The sequence below is a fragment of the Accipiter gentilis genome, chromosome 2, assembly GCF_929443795.1.
Source record: "Accipiter gentilis chromosome 2, bAccGen1.1, whole genome shotgun sequence".
NCBI classification, from domain to species: Eukaryota; Metazoa; Chordata; class Aves; order Accipitriformes; family Accipitridae; genus Astur; species Astur gentilis.
Window position 1 is genome coordinate 23,004,356 of NC_064881.1, and position 21,292 is coordinate 23,025,647.

General features: G+C 41.3%; 1 protein-coding gene across 7 annotated transcripts in view; it reads right to left on the bottom strand.

Annotated features, from left to right (window-relative positions):
- TPD52 (tumor protein D52) overlaps positions 1-21,292 on the bottom strand; it is a 130,023-nt gene that overhangs the window by 82,565 nt on the left and 26,166 nt on the right. For 3 of the 7 annotated variants that reach the window (XM_049823462.1, XM_049823480.1, XM_049823433.1), the window contains exons 2-8: positions 18,753-18,868; positions 16,280-16,428; positions 15,315-15,416; positions 14,261-14,287; positions 9,794-9,835; positions 8,320-8,368; positions 5,667-7,196 (exon numbers count right to left, since the gene is read on the bottom strand). In XM_049823462.1, the coding sequence (XP_049679419.1) occupies positions 7,080-7,196; positions 8,320-8,368; positions 9,794-9,835; positions 14,261-14,287; positions 15,315-15,416; positions 16,280-16,428; positions 18,753-18,868 (602 nt within the window). In that variant the 3' untranslated portion in view covers positions 5,667-7,079. Of the gene's footprint in view, positions 1-5,666; positions 7,197-8,319; positions 8,369-9,789; positions 9,836-14,260; positions 14,288-15,314; positions 15,417-16,279; positions 16,429-18,752; positions 18,869-21,292 lie in introns of those variants that run through there. The other 4 variants (XM_049823444.1, XM_049823453.1, XM_049823490.1 and 1 more) reach the window with 4 other exon arrangements.

Sequence of the window (21,292 nt, forward strand, 5' to 3'; positions counted from 1 at the left end):
AGTGTTACACATTATTTTAAACTGAGGTTGCCAAGATGCTGCATAAGCAAGACACATATACATCCATTATACAGAATATCCATGCAGCTTTCAGAACAGAAGCGTAATACATTCCTTTAAAATTCTCACTTTTGTGTTTTAGTTTTTAATCTCTCCCCCAAAACATAAAGAGATAAGGCAACTCTTTATATCACCTACTAAAATAGTTTTTATTTTCTTCTCCTTATGAACAGTGATATTTTATTTTTTAAAATAGTGACAAGAAATTGAAATACACGGACACCCTCCTCAAATTTCTGAATCCTTTCAGGACAGAACCTGTGGCTAAGTAAATTTAAAAATATATACGTTTCTGGAAGAATAATTTCTAATCTCTCCATTTCAAAAATTAGTTATTACGATGTACTGATACTAACCCAGTCCCTTCCACCTGAACTTTAGAGAAAGTCAGTTACGTTTCTTCTTAAGAAATGCTTTCCCTTAAAACACGGTATTCAAGGAACTAAATAGGAAATTCCTCAAACGCGCTGCTTTTCCTGCGACATCTAGAAACAAGCAATGCCCTCTGCTGTGCCGGGCGCGGAGGTTCACCTAAACCCCAGCGAGCGAGCGAGCGCAGCAGCATCCCTGCCTGGCCGAGCCACAGGCTGGAAATCTCCACTTCTGAACAAAAACCGCCTTTGTGCTCACGTCACTGGCCTCTGACACCCACCTGGTGGTCTGTAACCTGGTACTATAAAGTAAGAAGGTACCAACAGAGAAGTTGTATCACGCTGTGACCAGTAGCAAAGCTAACATAGTGATAACCCATCTCTACCTAAAAATACATTGGACAAGCTTTACCACTCTTTTTTAATTATATTTGGACTACTTACAGTTCACAGTGCAGGGAAATATAAAACTTATTCTTAACTAATTGCTTCATTCTTACATTTTTCTTCAAACGTTGGTAACCCAGCTATGAACGTAGCTCAACAACCACTTCTCTACCCTATCAACAAAAATCATCACATCCTTCCTAAAAGGCAGGAGGGAGGAAGGCTAGGGAGACAGCTTCAATCTGCAAATAAAGGTAACACCTAAAGCATTTCCTGTCCTTCTAAAATATTTCTTTATGCAATTCCACAGTGAAGAACTTTGAACTTGTCTTTTTTTTGTTGTTTAGAATGCAAAACCTATACATAAAAATGCAGAAGGAAAAAGCAGTAAGAAGTAAGCTGCCTGCTGTAGACAAAATTAAGTATCATGTGGATGTATCAGAATATTTTGCTTAACAAGTTGCTAACCTTTTAACAAATTTAATCAACATTTAAGTGCCTGCTCTGTAAATTTCACTATTTGCAAAACAATAACAACAGAACTATAAACTGAAGGTGAAAAAAACCCAACACAAAACCCTAAAAAATTACCAACACAGCAGAGACCACCACCAGGCAACTATGAAGCAAGGTGAGCAGTGCACATTTGCTGCTGTGCCCAAAACACTTAAAAAGCTACCTAGGAAAAAATATCAACATGCTTTCTGAAACACCTTAGATGAACACGTCAACACACCCATTTATCAAGTTTCCTGACAGTTGCTTAAAATAAGCCACTGCCTAGCAAATATCATAGCATTCATCCAGTTTCAAAAATGAGGGAAAAACAGCTGACATATGAAACCAGTATGGAAACATCACCAAACTTCTCCCTGCCCCAAAAAGAAACAGAAATACCAAGGACCCAAATAACATCTCTGTGCTCTTACAGGGTGCAAGTTCACCAAAAGCCAAGTAGCGCTTTGTACCTGCCTATTTGCCAGCAGCGATAAGGAACGCAAGCTTTCCTCTGGCTATGGTTCAGGCAAGGGATGAGCAAGACCACATTCCTCCTGCTTGAAAGAGCAGATCCTGCAGACGCATGGCACCTAATAATGCTTTGAGTTTTTCCAGCAGCATCCAGCACACCCTCCTGTAAGTACTACCCAGCTTTATGCCATGTTAGCATCAGTGTTGCTCCCAGCTGTGGGAAGTTTATTTACCAAATAACACGCTTCCTAGCAATCAAAAATCAGTTAAAACCCATGAAAAGGTGACTTCAAGAAAATTACACAGAACCAACAGATTGCACTGCAAGTCAGACCTCTTTCATTCTTCTCTTGTTTCAGTATGCCATCTTTCACTGCTAACTCATTCTCACCAAAACCCACTCCCTCTTCTGCACACTCTTAAGAGAGTGAATAATCATCAATCACATGGGCTCACCGAGCGCTCTGCTAACTTGGCTAAGAACAGCATGAAAGTAGACTCAGGACAACCTTACTTCATCTCACTGGTATGCTTTTAACATCGCCATGACACTGCAAAGAAAGCTACCGGTCTTCCTCTTGTTCAAGTGAGAAAGTAATTCAGCAGAATGTAGTGAAATCCAGAGTTGCAGTCCAGCTCTTCATTTTACATTCCTAGTTTGATTTCTGTATTGCATTATTTATATTCGTGTACATAATTCCACTTGGAAGTGATGCTGTAAATGCTATGTAACATTTGAGTTAGTTAACAACCTTTAAAGGCTTGATGACAATTTATTTTTAGATAGAAACAGAAAAGAATAGTTTCCTAGCTTCTTACTTCAACAGAAAAAAAGAAAAAAAAAAAAAAAAAACACCAAAAAATCAACCCCTCAAATCCCCGAAGTAGCATTCAGTATATTCTACAGCTCAATCAAGTGAATCCCTTCCTCAACTCTTCTGTGGACATCCCCCCTGGACACCACCTGAGCCAGCATCCTGGGTTAGGCAGACCATTGATCTTTCTACAGCCAGCCTTGCTAGTGTGGATATTCAGTGCAAAACAGAATGTTACAGATTATGCAGTATTTGGGAAATCAGGTCGTAGATTCAGTGACAGAGGCATTTCTAGTTCTACAATCCCAGTACTAAACCAGTCCCGCAATATTAATTCACAGCATTAATCTCCATATCCTATGGGGCACACTCCAATTAGTCCCAGCCCCTGATGTGGTCAAAGAGAACTGGAAAAGTTAGAAGAGTGACAAGGATGAAGAGCAGCATAGAATCACTTCCACCTGAGGAAAAATCAGAGGTCAGGGCTTTTCAGCCTGGAAGAGATATTCTGCGATACATTAGTAGTACACACATACACTGCTTTTTTTTTCTGTTTCCCTCAATGTCTGTTAACTGCCACTGTCACAACTGACACTGTGGGAATATCAGCATGACAAAAATCAATGCAACAGCCAGGAAGCGATGGTTATTCACAAAATCTCTACATTCATTTTAGCCACTCACACTCATTCTTTCCCAAGTTTCATTTACTCACGTTCTCATACCCACAGACTCACAATAAGAAACATATAACCAAAGTGGTCTGGGGCAAGACCGCTTGCGTACAACACAGAGGACGACAGATGCCAGCTATCAAGGACCCACCGCACCTCTGAGTCTTCCTGTTTGGCAATGATGAACCAGGTTTTGGACCTAACTTTTAGACTCTTCAGGAGCTGAGAGTTGTTTACAGGGTGGTCCTTTGCTCCAGACTCTCACTCACTGCAGCCTCAATAAATCGCAGACTGCTGCTCGTTATCTATCTCTTCACATTTGTTTTCATGGTGGAGTAACAGGAAAACAAAGGGCGCATAAGATATGATACAAGCCTGTTGCTCTGCTCCTGTTATTCAGGAGCAGGGTCTGCTCTTGAGAAATCACCTGTGCTCCAGCCTCATCACAGCGTGGGCCTTGACAAGCACATCATGATCCTCTATTTTACTCCTGAGAACGGCTTCCCAGAGAACTGTGGTTTCCCACATTAATATACACTATTCTTTCAACCCCTGTCCTGCTGTTTCTTTTGATGCCTTCACACACACGCATTTCCACAGGTGTCTCATTCATAGCAGCCTTCATACTTCCACTATGAATCCCTGAAGCACTGCCCTAACAGGCCTTTGATTTGACCTGCTGGAACTGTTTTAATTAAAAGATCTTCCACATTCCCCCTGCCCCGCCTGTAAAAGCCAGAACACAGTTTTGCCCACAGAGCTGTACCGTGCATTCCACACACCCAGAACTACTCGCACGCTTTCTGCATTAGATTTTTGTAGGAGTATGTTACAAAAAAAAGAAAAAAAAAAAAAAAAAGAAGAAAAAGAAAGCGTAAGAGCCATCCGCATTTCTGTAGGACTTCTACTGCGGCGGGTGAAGGGGCGAGACAAGAGAGGAATGGGCGAGAAGGCAGAAGGCAGCGCCGGCATTTCAGGAAGGAAACGCGAAGCCGCGGGGGAGGCGGGCCGCCGGCGCCGGCCGGGAGGGAGGCAGAGGAAGGCGGCAGCAGGCCCGCCAGGAGGCACTACAGGGGCGGCACGGCCACGGCCCACCCCGGACACTGCCCCGGCTCCCCCCACCCCCGCCGCGCCCTCACCTGCCGGGGGCCGGGGGCCGCGGCACCGGTGCCCGGCCGCTCCTCCGTCTGCTGCGGGAGGACCCCGGCATCCGGCTGCCCCGCCGACGCGGCCCCGCCACACCGCCTCACCGCCGGCAGCCGCGGCCGAACGCCGGCCCGGGCGGCAGCTAGGCCCCAGCTCGGCGCCGCCATGACTGTCCGCCTGCAGGGCGGAGCGCGAACTCTGACCGCGCGGCGGGCGCAAGCGCACCGGGCGCCGGCTGAGGCGGGGCCGCCGCCATCTTGGCTGAGGGCCGCCGCGCCCCGCTCTGCGGGCGGGAGGCCGGGCACGACTCGGGCGCTCTTGCTGGAGGAGGAGAGCCGGCTGACGGCGGCGCCCGCTCCCCTCCGCCGGTCTCCCGCCGAGGCGGCTTGCGGGGACAGGGGGACGGTGCGGGGAAAGCCGTCCAGGGCGGGGTCGGGCGCGCGGGGCGGCTCGTAGCCGCCGTGGGCCCGGCGAAGGGGCGAGCAACCCGTCCGCGGGGCAGGCGGCTGAGGGGAAGGAGCGAGCCCGGCGGCCTGCGGAGCCCGCCTGGCAGGCCGAGAGTAGGGACGGCGGCGGTCCCGCCGCGGGGAACAGGAGGTAGATGGCGGCTGCGACGTTAACACGCCCAGCCCTAGAAGTAAAACTTAAAATTGCAGCAGCCACCCCAAGGCTACCTGCGCTCAAGGGGAGGGCGCTGGCAGAGGAAGAGGCAGCTGCGAAGCCGAGTGTGATGTGTTACAGACCCAACGGTGCAGCCACTTGGCCTTTGAAAAGAAAAAAACCCATATTCCTTCACAACCCAGAAAGCCCAACTCTGGACTCGATGACCCTTCTGTTTATCAGTTAGATAAATAAAAAAAGAACCCATACAACAAGGATCATGTTCCAGTAGGACCTGCCCTACATGGTATTGACCCTGTAGGCAAAGAGCTCCACTCCCACCCTGTCATTCCATTCTCCCCACCTTTGTTGAGGTGGAGTGGAGTTGTCAGAGGCTGAGGGTACATCTCAACTCATTTTCTGAACTTCCCAATATAATCAGTGCAGTTTAATTTCATGTAAGCCACTAGAAGTCAACCTAGGCCTAGTCTTCTCTGGGAAGGCTAACCTCATCCACACAGAATCACCCTCGTTCAGTAGTATAGATCAACACTACTTTAAAACCACACTTAAGGACTGTTTTCAATCAGAAATAAAAAATTCTTACTTACTTATATAACCTTCCATATTCACAGGACAATACATGACTCACATACAGGTTTTTATTAAGCTTCTCACATGTAATTAAGCATATATACTACATGCTAACAAGGTTGTCAGGAGCCAACATTTTTTTCCTCCAGACATTGGTGGCAGCTGGAAGTTTCATGGATTTCACACAAATGTTTCAAAACTTGTTTCCAGTTCTAAGCACAGTGATAAAACACTTGCCAAAAGTTCTAACCATACTGACACCATGCGCCAGAAACATACAAAATACAAGAAATTTGAAGAGTACATCAGATAAAGCAACATGTAGGAGAACAAATCTTAAGACAGCTATGCTGCAGTATGATGCTGCACCTCTCGAAACACATTTCTGGAGTCCTGGAGTCTTAAACAGGAATAGAGGTGCCAGTGAACAGGCCTTTAACATATTAAAAAAACAAACAAACAAAAAAAAAAACCAGACGGTGTAGCAAATGTTTTCAATGGTCAGCCTACAACAGAAACAACATGCCTACAATGGAAACAACATTAGCATTTGAGAGCGATTCTCTTGATGCCTAAAAAAGAACCACTTCCATGCTCAGGCTTATTCTTAGAATCCATGCTTTGTTAGTGTAAATGTGACGCCACCATGTGTGAATTAAGATGAATCTATTCACGACTGATCAAAAGTTCAGAAGAGTGCATCTTACCACGTTAACATCATGTACAAAAACCAAGACTGAAAATGTTATTGTGACTGAACCAAACCAGCACTGTTAGGCATCTTGCTTCCATTCGTGATAGTCAGAAGTTTGCTAGGTGGATAATCCAGACAAATCAGTAAGTTTTAGAGGTTATATATTACCCTATCCACAACTGTTGTATAAGGAACATGCTTGTAAGACAGTACATTCCTACCCACATGTAATCCTGCTATGAATAACTTGTTTAAAGCCTGCTGAAGCAGAAGTCCTTTCTTTAGCTGGGAGCGATCCTCCTAGTCCCATGTCCCAGGCAGGCAACCCTTAACTAAAATAATCACAATGGAGTGAAGTAACAAGCTTCAGTTTGGCAACAGCAGCAGTAGATTCATAATGATTAAGTTGAGCAGTAGTTACATATTCAAAAGAAATTATGTATCCACAGTATATGTACAGTATAATTAACTTCTCAAAAGAGGGTTTTTTTCATTGCTATATTTTAAAGGTTGCCTTCAAATTACAGATAAGTCCTTTAAATGCTTGAAAGGCATAAAAATTCCCCTTCCCACACAAAACCCCAAACAATGTATTTTAGTTTCAAAAATATTTTGAACCCACAAACAAGCTTGGTATCAGTTAATCTGGTAAAATAGCTACGTGCTAAATAAAAGCACATCTGGTTGAAAGAGCGCAAAGAACGTTACAAGTGTGCTTAGTTTTTGCTTGCAGCATCTGGCAGTGGGTAGCAGGACAGAGGCAGGAATCTCAGTGGGTCTCCTCCTGTGTCTGTTCTGCAATAGTTTCTGTGGCACTGGCATTGGCAGCAGAGTTGAGAACTTCTCCAAAGTCTCCCCCAGCAGGTTTGCTTCCTCCAACTTTAGACTAGAACATAGAGAGCACCTCAACGTAAAATTGCAGTTACTTGGCATGCCAAACACGCTTAAGTGTATAAAATCAGTACCTCTGCATGACTAAGTTTAATAACCCTTTTCAGCAGAGAAGCTTTTCCAGGACTGAGCTACCTCCACAATAGTCCAAAGACAACTCTTGAAGTATCATGCAGAAAACAATCACCAGCAGCAGATTAACATAGCAGTCTCCCTCTGACTTTGAGATTCACAAAGCATGAAGCAGCCCTGATTCGAGGAAGTCTGAAGGTTGACACTCCCTCACTTAAAAATGAATACAGGTATGCAGCCTTTCAAGCCATTTAGGCTTTGAAACATTGAGAGTTAAAACTCGCTTCTGTATTGCTCGAGAACGGACCTTGCACAGTTTTCAGTCTCAACAACAATTCCTGAGATCTTTAGCAGAGCATAAGCAACTATTTTACTTTCTCCAGGTAACGTGTTTGCCTTTTCACTTCCCTCTACAGTGTATATATATCCTGTGGGATGGCCAGAGTGTTAATGCCAACTAGTTTGCAAGGGGATGCCTAGCTCCCCAAGCTATTGCTTGCATGGTTCTCATCCAACCCAGTGTGCGCACAAGAACAGTCCAGTCTGGTTCCAGTTACATGTATTAGTTATTTCTGAAGTGATTTTTTACCTGGAGAAGCTATTAATGGTTGTTCCTGGCACTTGAGGCTTTTGTGAGTAAATTTGAAATTAAGGTACTAAGGCCTTACGTATTTTATGCCAGAATTAAGAGAAAGATCCCAAGCTATTTTCCTGTGTAGGATACTAGTCCTTAGGAAGGAATGGAAATAAAAGCCTAGACCATTTTGGATACATAATACTACGTACGTTATGCTAGCTGTTTGTGCAGTTTAGCTAGCTGTTTGTCTTCCTAGTTAAGGGCATCCTCCTGTAAGAAGTGCAGGAGCCCATTTTGTTATTCTTGGATTATTAGGCAGAGAAGCCATTTCCACAGTACTTAAAAAGGTGTCATAAAAGCATCTTCAACAGTTTACCAGTGACTAAAAAACAGGCTACCCAGAGTCCACTTCACTCTTTTCTCCACATCCACAGCTCCACAATCACAGAGGCCTTTTAGTAATGCTTACCTTTAAGTTTTCAACTTTTTCCTCAAAGGATTTGAAAGTAGGAGAATTTCTAGGAAAATAAAAAGAAGGAACAACACAATTAAAAACATATCTGATTAGTCTACATCAGAAAACAAGCAGACAGTTGCTTTTTCCAATGTCAGCATGAGTTTTGTTTATCTGGGGCTCTCTCCTTGTTTTAAGGGTAGCCTAAAAATAGTTTAGATCTAGATCTCAAGTACTACAAAACTAAAATTCAAACACACTCAAGTTGCAGCTCATTTGTATCTTTGGCATTGCCAACTAAGCATTACCAGGCTCAGTGATAGGATCTTTCATCACAACATGGAAGGTGGAAGTAGCAAGTATTTTAGGTTTAGCTTATTATTCCCAGTGATTTCAAACAGGTTTCTGTCTTAAAGGATTTGTTCAGAAAAGCTTAGTCATCACTTCTGGTTAGCCTAGTATATTATTGCTGAAGAAAGCTTGTCATCAGAGATTTTTCACTTGTTATAGGAAAACTAGTTCAGTTTAATAGGCTATGGGTTCAATTAACAAAACATGGTTTGCAGTGGCATTTTCTGCTAACACGCTAAATTTAAGGCAGACTCCCCCTTGCCTTTTAAGTGCTGGAGACAGCTGTGATTACAAGTGGTAAATTCTACATATGAAGAACAGGACCGCTTGGGATTTTCAATGCTTAGAGCCAGTGTATTATTTATTAGGGTCAGAGAAGTGTCTTAATGCTCCAACTAGCTGCCACTGCCATTTGCAAATTTGTGCAACAGCTTGTACACCTCCTTCTGCCTTTATGCAGGATGGAAAATGCTTGCCTTCGGCAGACCAGGACTAAGGATTTGTGGCAGATTCAAAGCAAAATTATTATATAAAAGATGAAAGACAGGAGGGTTTTTTTTTCAAAAAGGGTCTTAAGCTTCCCTTCTCCCTTTGCTTGGTATTTGTGTAGGTCACCCACACTTAGTAGCACTCTTGAATTTGGGAAAGCACACAGTGACATATATATACACACACACACGCATATATATATATATATCAAACCAGACTCTCTCAGGAGATAGAGGGGCACAGTGCCAAGCAAGGGGAGAGAAAAGGCAAGCACTCCAACTCAGCAAGAGGCTTTTTCTGAAACCACAGTATTTTTTACTCACTTTCATTGTTCCAAAACAAATGCCAAGCTACTGCCTTTTAAACTTGGAATCCTTTAGTAGCATTACATTTCTAACTGTCAAGGAAAAGTTGTTATAGTTCTCCAAACAGCTGGGAAGTGCCCTTGGTCACATTCCAGATGTGCAATAACCACCACCATTAAGCAGAAATAAATTTTATCCTATATGTTGGTGCAGGAAATCCATTACAGAGTTGGGTGGGCTTTTTGGTTTTGTTTTAAATCTATGTTAGTTGACATAAGTTCAATTTGACTTGATTCCACATATGAAAAGAAATAAAACCAACAGCTGGATTATGCATACATTACCTCATAATAGGCATGCTAATTGAATGTTGTATGGAGCGTATACTAAATGCCAGCATTAAGAAAAAAGAAAGCAATAAGTTAGTTTAAGTGATAGACTGAGAAGAAATTGGCTTAGAGATCTGACTTCTGGATACTATATTTGGTAAATAGCCAAACAGTTATGCAGTCTTATATAGTAACTGCTTAGTTTTGCTTTTTTAAATTGCTTAGCCATGCATACACACAAGTACATCAGAGCAAAAGCTGCAACAACTTATTTTCCTTTTTAGAAAGATTCAAATGCCATGCTTGTTAGTACATATTCTGCTTAGCTGCAACAGTCTACTCATTAAGTTTCTCAAGCAATGACAGTCATTCTGCATTTACAGTTTTGATGGTATCGGGTAGAAAGTGAGCACTCGAGTCTTATCAATCAAATAATCTTCCTACTGAAAGACTTATTCCTACATTCAGAAGGCTTCCATTTCAATTCAGTGTAAGATTTCCATACTCATCAATACAAATTATCTGCTTGTCAGTATAAATTATCTACCAAGAGCAGTCACATCAGTCTATATTCAAGGTCAGGTTTGTGCTGGGGGCAGGGAGAAAATCCTAGTCTCAACCCTGCTCTGAAATTCATGGAGGATTTCTGTAACCTGCCAGTGTTCCTATATAGTTACTGTTTGTTTAGTGACAATACACACCTACTCCTAGAAGGTGACTGGATATAGGTTAAGGAGCTCCCAAGTAACTTCAAGACCATCTGGAATCTAATTTAGTTCCATATTCTAGAAAACCCCTGTTTACTCCTGATACAAATTAGTCTTGTATGTTAAATGTTTCTTGTAAAATACCACAATAGTAAGTTAGAAAAACTGATGATCACTGTTTTTCATAACTATATTTGGAATGTCAAATTTTGACTGGGCTTTATGATGTACTTCAAGAGAATATTTTCCAGGCAATTGCTAGGGGGAAAAAACCAAAACAAAAACCTCTCACATTTGATGCACCTCCAAAACTCCAATTAGTATTTCAGCACAATGGAAGACACACTCACAGAAGAAAGAAGGTTCTGTGTTCATTGCAGAATGAGTTAAGAGATTTCTTCAGGAGGCTCATCAGTAGAATACAGTGATAGAAGAAACAACTACACACATTAAAAGTTCCCTTAAGGTTGGGATCCCTTAAGGCAGAAGCACAACTGAAGGTTGGTTTTTAAGTACAGTGTACTGTGAATCAGATACACAAAGGCCAGATGCTGTCCTGACACAACATCAGTAATGTGTGGCCATGTTCCATCCCTTTCCCCAACCCCATTTCTGCTGTTTCATCTTCACAGATGGTTTGGCTTCCACAAGCTTTTCCAGAGCATGTAGTTGATTGTCTTCTGGAGTGTAATTTATATTCCTTGCTGTGATGTGGATTACTACAAGTTCTGGTCTTGCTATGGGCCAAGTTTTAGTACAGAACTACGCTGATACTAACTAGTTCTCTTTGTCCAGTCACACTCAGCCACTTCCCCTCACCCTGCAAGAAGTTTAAGGCTCAAGAGGGTAAAAGTTACCTTCTTTTCCCCATATATTTACAATCTGTAGACCTGCTCACACAAGAGCAACAACCTGTGGTGTACTGCAGATCTTTTAAAAGGTGCCTAGGGAAGTTTACTTTAATCTCATAGAGATCACTTAATGGAAGAACTATTCATACATTCATGAAGGATTTACTTGTTGTTGTACAATACACTTACGTATACTCAGTATCCATTTTGTAAAGTGTCACCATAAGACACTATATAGTTTTAGCACAGCATGATCTGTTTTGCAAGACAACTTGATTAGATAACTGCAGTTCATCTTTTTTTAACATCAAATCACCCATTCTTCAAGTAGTGCAAAGAAGCACGATTAAGCCTTGAAAAGCTTTACAAAGAAGATAACTTATATTTCTTTTCACAAATGACAGAATGCCACAAAGCACTCACTGAACTAGGCCATTAAGTTGGGCGGTTTGAAGAGAAGCCCTTTTTACAATGCTCACAAGCAAACCAACCCCTAGCTTTTTAAAAAAATATAAAACCAAAAAAAGCACAATAAGTTGCTCTCCAGCTGCATTAAAAGCTTGCTTATCCTTTACATAATTATTTTTTATAGCTACTACATTGCCTCACATTTTGAAAATGCACAAGGAGATATGCCAGAGTCCCTGCCTGGAAAACATGGGCTTAAGAGTACATAAGCACTAGTTATTTGCTTTTGTTAGTAGTTAGGTTTCCAGCTGATATGCTGATCAATGATGATATTTAGGAGTCCATGATCATATCAGATTTCCAAAGCAAGCAAAGAAAGTTATTCTGCAATCTCAGAACATGGCAAAGATGAGGACTTCTGCTCCATAATATGGATGCAGTACAAGAGGAGCGAAGTGCAAAGTCACGATTGCTCAGGAAGTTTGCAGAGCACTACATCTTGGTACTACTGGTTTTTTTGCACATAATACTGATGTTGCATACACAAGGATGGCTAGCTCATCTAAAGTTCAAAACATTCTTATAAAGGAGAATAAAGGTATTAGAGAAACCTAATAAAGAACAGAGTTCATTTTCAGCATAACTAAAAGCAGAGGAAACAAAAACAAAAAGGAAGCAAAAATGCACTGACTTCACACTACCAGTCCCCTCTCTTCCTCTCCATTTCAGTACTTTTCAAGTTCACAGCTCCACCAGCTGCCTTACTCCCTTTTACAACTCCCTCCAAAATCACTTTGCAATGCAAGAATTAAGACCTGCATGTGATGTTAGCTGCATGGAACGTGGAAGTAGTCCAACACTGTAGAAATCATGCCATTACAGCTAAGAAGTTCTTAAGCTAAAAAACAGTCCAAGAAAAGCAAAGCCACAATGAAGCAACCACATAGGAGTTTAAGAATAAAAATGCACCTGCATATTCAGTATTTGTTCAAGTATCAGGCCCATCAATTCTCATTTCCAGCAAAAAAATTTGGCATCTAAAACTTTAGAAAGTTCAGACTTGTGCAGTCTTAAAAGTAGACACCACTTGAGTAGTCACATAACGCTGGGACCTGAATTCACTAGTTGAATCCCAGACGAACTTGGTCTTCACAAAAACAAAAAACTGTAAGGTTTTTAATCTCCTGTTTAAGTGCAACTAAGACCTTGAACAGGACTAATTCTTCCCACTTGTTTTGTTTTTCAACCCAGCTGCTCCTGTATTTATACCACCACCTTGAGTTTCCATTGCTGTGATTCTCCCCAAGAAGCACAACAGTGTGGACTCCTCTGGCCCTGTTACATTCCCTCCCAATGCCCCAGTTTCTGACAGAGTACTCAACACCCACCTAGGCACTAACTTGAGTAATTAGGACACTCTTCTTTTGAGATATTAAATTGCTGAAGCCAGAAGAGAGCTATGAGTCTCTGCTGGTCCTTGTCAAATGCAATAGTCTAATACTAGTAAGGGAACACCATAGCCTTAAGAAAGGTGAACCCTGTTAAGTGAGCAGCTGAGCTCTGCATCCAAAAGTTAGAGACATCTTCCAGGCTCCCTTTGTCTTACTGATGCTAAAGGGGAGGTCTTTCAGACAGGCTGCTATTCTTATACTTGAACAAACTGAGCTCACTCCAGAGTCTGATAGCATCCTGTGCTGCTGCCCATCTCCTCCCCAGGCACTGCCCCTGGGGCTATAGCTCCTAGTTAGTATTCTAGGAGCCAGATCCCTACATCTTTATAGAGGTCCTACTGCTGTCTTTAGCTAATTAGTGGAAAAGTACAGAAAAGATGAAGCCAGACTCAGAGGTGTGCATACACAGGATGAAAGGCAATAGACAGAAGTTGCTACACAGGAATTTTAACTACTGAAAACTTAACATTGCACATTTGCTTAGACTAGGCAGATAAAAGGCAATGCAGACAAGGTAACTAAAATATGCAGTGTCTGGAGCTGCTAAAGTAATCAACTCAAAGATAAGGACTCTTTCACTGGACAAACTATGAACAGAGAATGCGTAAACTATTTTACATTTAGACTCTAGTAATTTGATTAAAGTCACAATGCTAAACAGCCATTGTAATAGACACAAAAAAGGGAAAAATTCTACTCTGTCAAGGCACAAACACTGTACAGACAAAGAGAAGGAGGAGTTCTGCATGCCATTGACCTCAAAACCATATTCTGTGTCTTCACAAAATTCAACAGATTCCTTTCTTACAAGGAAGAGAGACTAACTGATTATTATGTATTCTCAAGATTTCATGTTCTGGGATAGTTACCAGGTGAACATGAAGAAACATCTTCCCTGACATTAAAAGAGCTTCAGTTTTACGTTAACTAACACTGGAGGAGAAAAAAAAAAAAAAAAAAAAAAAAAAAAAAGAAATCACCTTTTACATACAAAACTGAAAGATTTTAATTGAGACAATCTGACTACATGCTTAGTTTCAGAAACAATTCTTGCGCCCACCTTACCTAAAGGAATGTGAAAATGCCTGTAGTCTGCACAATGCCAGAGTAAGCATTAAAGAGAGAAAGGAAGTTCTGATAAATCTGAAGTAAAAATATGTAACTGTGTAACTGCACCTCAAAGTGTTTTGTCACTAGACTTCAGAAAGCAAGAAAGAGGTTAATGGCAGCACTTTAAAACAGAGGGCTGATTTTATTACCCTGCTTTCCAATGCAGCAATATTCTGTTAGAATATATGAATTTTTTAGTCCAACAATTGAAAAATAAGTTTGATCCACTATTTGCAACAAATTACAAGCAGAGATGAATAGCTGTATATGTTCCAGTAGTAAAAATTATATAATCAAACAAAGAATTGTAAGCTAAGAATATGATTGCATTGCACCCAGGAAGAGTTTTACATGCAGCTTACAATAGTGCTAAAAATGACCAAACTTACCTAATTTGCATGAAGGGCTCTGTCAGTTGACACAAGGTCAAAATATGTTGTATGACAATATTTAATAATTAAAAAGTACCAATAGTCTATGAAAAAGGTAATAAAATCAAGCCACTGCTATGAGGTAGAACCACTTACAAAGAAATAAAACACACCTGAAAGGAATCACACACAAGACAAAAAAAAACAAACAACAACCAAACCACAAAAAAACCCAACAACCAAACCACAAACAGTTAAAGACACTCATTGTTTCAAGGTAGTATTCCACTAGCTGAGAAAGTCAGAGAACAGAACTGACAATGCTATGTGCATCACACAGAGGCAGGCAGACACACCACCACCTGCAATCCTACCGGAAAAATAAGAGTAGCAGTGGAGGTAATAGCAAACATTGCTTCTCTTGCATATACAAAATACACACCACAGAACTCTTCTGCATCAGTGAGGACATACAAGCAGATTTTGCAGCAAGTCGCTCAGCTCTCTTAAAACATGCTGAGGGTTCTTGATAGATTAACTTTTAGAAGTGCAAGGTATGTTAACAGCATAAATTTATTTCAGTGATCACCTGCTTATATAAAAAATGCAACTACTTGGGTAAAGCTAAAGAAGCCTACCTGACATCTTCAAACTTCTTGGTTATGACTGAACCAACAGATGAAAAAGCGGCAGAAGCCTTCTGACCAGCCTGAGACAGGGTTTCTGATGTTTTCTTGTATCTGTGTTCAAATAAAATCAAGTCTGTAGTTATTTTAATAGAACACATAAGGAACCTTTTAGAGTATGTAAATTTTTATCAAACCCAGAGGTATACTTCAACTTTGGGGTCAAATGGACAAACTACTTAAGAGATTATTTTGAGCCATTGCAGTCCCTTCTGGCTACAGCATCTCTGCCACCTCTGACTTCAGGTCAGGTTCACCAACATGCACCCAGAACAGATGCTATCTGCTATTGTAGGACTTAAACAAAACAAAAACCACAAAAAAAAAAACAACACACCAAAAAAACCCAAGAAAACAACACCATGCACACACACTGAAAAAAAACCAGAGGTCTATTTTTTGTGCCAAGTGTCTAAAATCTTGTACTGAATGGTTTTGTCAATAAACTTCACCATAAAAAGTTTGAGGTACATCCTCTTACATTCTGTGTAGTCATTAACTGCAGAAGGCTGTTCACTCTAGACCATAAGCTAACAGTTGTGTTTGGCAAGAACATTAACTGTGACTTTGCACTATTCCTGCACGAGCTCAGTTTACAACAATTTTTTTCAGGCTGGAAAAGAGAGGTATTCTGTTGGATTTAGGACACCTTGGTATCTCAGTACAGGTATCTCAGATCTCTCAGACAAAAAGTATATTAGAATCACCCATATTATGGTCAATCATTCTTATTTGGCATGAGATTATATGGCTAGTAGGGGCCTTCTTGAAAGAAATCCAGATAAGTTTTAGTGCAACCTTACTTTGTGTTATCTACACTCATCTCATTTCACAAGAACAGAGGGTTTAGACGTGACACAAGTACTACACAGTTTTCACCTCAACAGCTGAGGCAATCATTGTGAACTGGTACATACGCTGTAGTTGATGTAACATCTTGCCAGCTTTTGGTAATGTTCTGCCTTAGTTCCTGTAATGAGTTAATTCCCAGCTTTCTCTTGATTTCTGCTAGATGCTTCTCTTTGGCAGCTAGCACTTGTGAGAGCGTCTGGATTTCCTCTTCCACCTGTGGCAGCAGAGTTGATGAGAGGTAAGTTAACAAGCAATATACCCAGCCATTTAACTATGTATTTATTAAAACATCTACTATGCATCAGTAATGGGAGGGCTAACGCATTTGTAACATTGCCTCACAGTTGTTTCTAAATACTAGAAGGGAAATCCAACATAGTCTACAACAAGAGCTAGTGAGAAAGTAATCTACCTACAGCTAGCTGTTACTGGAATATGCACGAAGGAGTTGTTAACTAAAAGACCATATAGTTAGAAATCATTACCTTTAGACAACATTAGCCTATGTGAAGCTTGAAGATTAGTCAAACCTGGGACAATCGCCAGGCCTGTATTCTCCTTCCACATCAGAAGAGACACCAATGTATGACCAGTATCAGGAAGCTCAGAGCATGACTGATCCATACCCAAGTTTTGTCTCCTTGCTTGAACAGAAAGGTTCTTTTGTGGCTTAAGCCAGCAGTTGCAGGCTGGATCCAGCCAGAGGAATGCCTTCCCCAGAGCAGGGGTGGAAATGGTGGCAGACAGACTGAGCAGTTTAAAAAAACAAACAAACAAAAAAAACCACAAAAAACCCAAAACACACAAAAACAAACAAACAAAAAACCCCACCCCTCAAAAAAACAAAAACCCACGATAAAAACACATCACCTGTTCAGCAGCTAGAAAAGTGTATCATTTGTATGCTTCCTTCTTTACACAGATGGTCACTTAAGCTTCTCACAGAAGCAGAAGCAGATCACGATCAGAGATCTCAAAACAGTTTTATGATACCATTCTGTGGACTATATAGATGTGACAGAGGCACTAAGGCCATATGTACAAAGGCAAAGGCATACATCCAGCCTACTTCCTCACACAGACTGGACCACCTTACTTCAGAGTATCAGGCTGCCCACTCATTTAAGCTGCTTTGAGGAAATACCAGTATCTTCAATGTACCTTTGGTTTGGATATCTATCTGAAGTCCAGCATGACGTACCCTAGCAGGACCAGATTTCCCTTACCATCTTCAGCTGATTAGTTTGGCATGAAATAATACTCAGGACTACCAAAACCAAGATGCATTAAATGTGCTTATTTCACAGCTAACGTTTGTTTGCCAACCTTAGACTTAAGTTAGTGTCTATTATTAGGGTCCTAAAGTCACACAGAGCTACAAAAGAAAAAAGACTGGTGACTCAATAAAGCTAGACTCTGACAACTTTTGAAATGCATGTATGTTGTGGTTTAAGCCCAGCCCGCAACTAAGCGCCACACAGCTGCTCACTCACTTCCCCCACCACCCAGTGGGATGGGGGAGAGAAGGGCAGGGGGGAGTAAAACTCATGGGTTGAGATAAGAACAGTTTAATAGGACAAAAAGGAAGAAAATAATAATTATGATAATAATAATAATAAAAGAATTGGCATATAAAAAACAAGTGATGCACAATGCAATTGCTCACTACTTGCTGACCGATGCCCAGTTAGTTCCTGAGCATCAATCTGCCCCCCCTGCAACTCCCCCCAGTTTATATATTGAGCATGACATCACATGGTATAGAATATCCCTTTGGCCAGTTTGGGTCAGCTGTCCTGGCTGTGTCCCCTCCCAACTTCTTGTCCCCCCCCCCCCCCCCCCCCAGCCTTCTGGCTGGCTAGGCATGACAAGCTGAAAAATCCTTGACTTTAGACTAAACACTACTTAGCAACAACTGAAAACATCAGTGTGTTATCAACATTCTTCTCATGCTGAATCCAAAACATAATACTGTACCAGCTACTAGAAAGAAAATTAACTCTATCCCAGCCAAAACCAGGACAATGTATCAGGCTGAATATTTGACTGTCCTTCAAACAGTGCTACTTTAACTCGCTCTTAAAAAAAATTCTGCTATATGAACTATGGACATGACTACATGGTTAGACATTAGCAAAACAGTGTCTACACAGATATTACTACGAAGCATCCTTCATGAAAACAACAGCTTTAGTTATTCCACAACAGTTGAGACAATACCTGGTTTTGGCTTCCAACCATGTTCTCTTTGACATCTTATTTACCACCTTCTCACTTGAGGGTAAAAAAGGTGTTTACGCATCTTGGTTTAAGATCTGTACACTCAGCACTTCTAGCTTAATCCCCCATAGCTAGAACTGGCTGTTCTTCTCTCCTTGACACCTTCCCTTTCCCTCCCTGCAATACACAGGACAGCCATACCCAGCTTCAGATACTCACAGAATAAATATGCAAAGCATTAACTGTATGTTCAAAGACAGCATTATCCCAGATTTTCATTCTCAAAACCATTTTAAGAACTATTTGCAATATATTTACCTTAGCAAGCTCTTTTCTTAGCTCATCCTGTTCTTCTTCAGAGAGTGTTTCTGCCATATCAACTGTAGCAGCAGCATCCTCTCCAACCTCAGGTATAGAGTCACTTCTCAGCAGCCCTTGAGGTGAATAAACCATTAGAAGTCAGATCATCACATGTCTGCCAGATAGCAGCTAATGTTAATATACAGCCCTTTTGTACCAGTGGACAAAAGAAAACTGATGAGAGGACACCAAAGTCACGCTCCCTGAGTGCTTACAGGAAACTAGAGGCATTTTGCTGGCTGTTTTGTTCTATCAAGTTTTATTAAAGCTTAATGTAATTGCAACTGCTGCACTAAGAAGAGACTGGAAACATATTAAGAATAACGCATGCCACTACTCTGATAAAAACCAAGGCGCAGAATGCTACGTCCCAACCAGTGGTTCCTACACAGCCTTTGCCCAGGAGTCCATGTGCTCTCTGTTGTTCTCTCTTGCTCATGTGGCACAAACTCTGGAAGCACTGGAGGTGCCTGAGACCAATGCAGAGGCTCCCTCCCTCCCTGCTCTCTGGATCAGATTAAAAAATGCCCATTTCTCAGCATGCTGGGAGCAGTCATGGCAGAAAGCAAGCTCAGCAACAGCTGAGAAAAGGGTTGCACTGCAAGTACAAACTCCTTTCCCTTACCCTGCTCAATCTCTCTGTCCCTAGTAGCTGGGACTGCTGGGGTAGAAAGTCATAGGTATTGTGGAACCAGAAGTAAGCTACTGGTTTGCACCTGGACATTAACCAGATGGGAAGCCTGGAGAAGGAGCTTGGGAACAAAAGGCTGTCACTTCAGACAAACCGGTGGAATGGTGAGAAGGGACTGATGAGGATGTGCATTCACTCACACCGCTGCCTCTTCCCCTTCCAAACCCAGAAACCAAAACTCTGCCAAACTCCTCTGTACGAATCCCAAACATCCCTATGGTCACAGCTTCAGTAAAAGGAAGGAGAATGATATTATTTGTATTACTATGATGCACTCACTTTAAAGATTCATTTATTCTTACTCCTTAGTGCTTGCAGTAAGATCACTTTAAACACCTTTTAATGCAACAAACAAATTTTTCCAGCAAAAAAATTTCCCATTTTGAATCTTTGTAGCTGACAAACATACAGTTTGCCAGAATTAAGAAAACTTGTTCTGACTTGCAAAGAGACCAGTTTGCAGAGAGACTGTATGCTGGAATGGTTGTAGATTCCCAGAACTAATTCTCTGTTCAAGAGGAAAAACAGCTTTATAGATAGTAAAAAAGAATTGAAAAAAATCTCAAAATAGAAGAAAAAAACCCACCCAAAACTAGGAGGATTGTTTGTAAGGAGAGAGGGTGAGAGTGTGTGTGTATGTGTATATATGTGTATAGAGATATATAATTCAGACAAGTTGAGAACATACTAAGTAATGTTCCCTTACTAGTCACTATAGAAATTAACCAGATAAAATTCCATCCTCATTTCAGCAGCTTCTGGTGGCACTCCATACTGCTATTTGGTCTGGGAATCCAAAGCCTCATTAACATGCAATGAGACCACCACTATGATTTCACTGTGAGGCTTGATGTCAAATAGCTGCACCACAATCAACTGAAAAGTCAGGGAAAAAACGATTCTGCGAGTCTGTAATTAAAGTATTCTATGAAACATGATCCTAGCAGCTGTCAAGCCTAAGAAAAGAAGAGGCCTTGTTCTTCTTGATCAAGTTACTGAACTGAGGTAAAGCTCAATTCCACAAATTCTTTCCAGAACAGTATGTTTTCTGCCTCTATTTGTGTCCAGAACACTTGTCCTCTAGAAGCACACTGCTACATGGGCAGAACATCTGTAAATGGTTAAGTTACCACTGAGTACACTGAGAAGGAAGCATACAGAAAGCAACTGAATCCCCATTCTGTATGTATGAGATTTCCATCATGTTCTCCCAGAGAATTACGTCTGTCTTCTATACAAAAATAAAGTAGTTCCTACAGGTTTCCCAATACACTATTTTCTGGCAGAAGTCTAGGGCAGAAAAAAAGTTCAAGTCTAACGCCCAAACCAAAGCACAGCACTACAGCACCAAAAAAAGTATTACGGCTCATGTTTCACAATCAGCTAATTTTTGTTTTATACACCGACGTATTTCCTTAACATCAAATGGTTAAGAATGCCATACCTTTTTGTCAAATTGCTAATTATCCTATTAACTACATGTGCCTATACTGAAGGAAAAATAACGACTTAAACTGCATTTTCCCCTGACACTCTGTGACCCTCAGTATGTTATCCTCCGACTCCTGCCCTTGTTCTCCATCTGCAGGCCCTTCAGGGACTACAGAGTTTGCTGTTGTGAGAGCCATTTCAGAAAGTTTGCAAGTACCAAAGACCATGCTGACTCCAAGAGCATTAGCACATCCAGCTGAAAGTCTGTTCAATCTGGTTATGAAGAGTCATCTGGATTATCTCACCAAAAATAGATCAAGTAAATCCAGCAGCAGGAAAACATGCTGGATTGTCTCCTGCAGCAATAGCTTCTGTT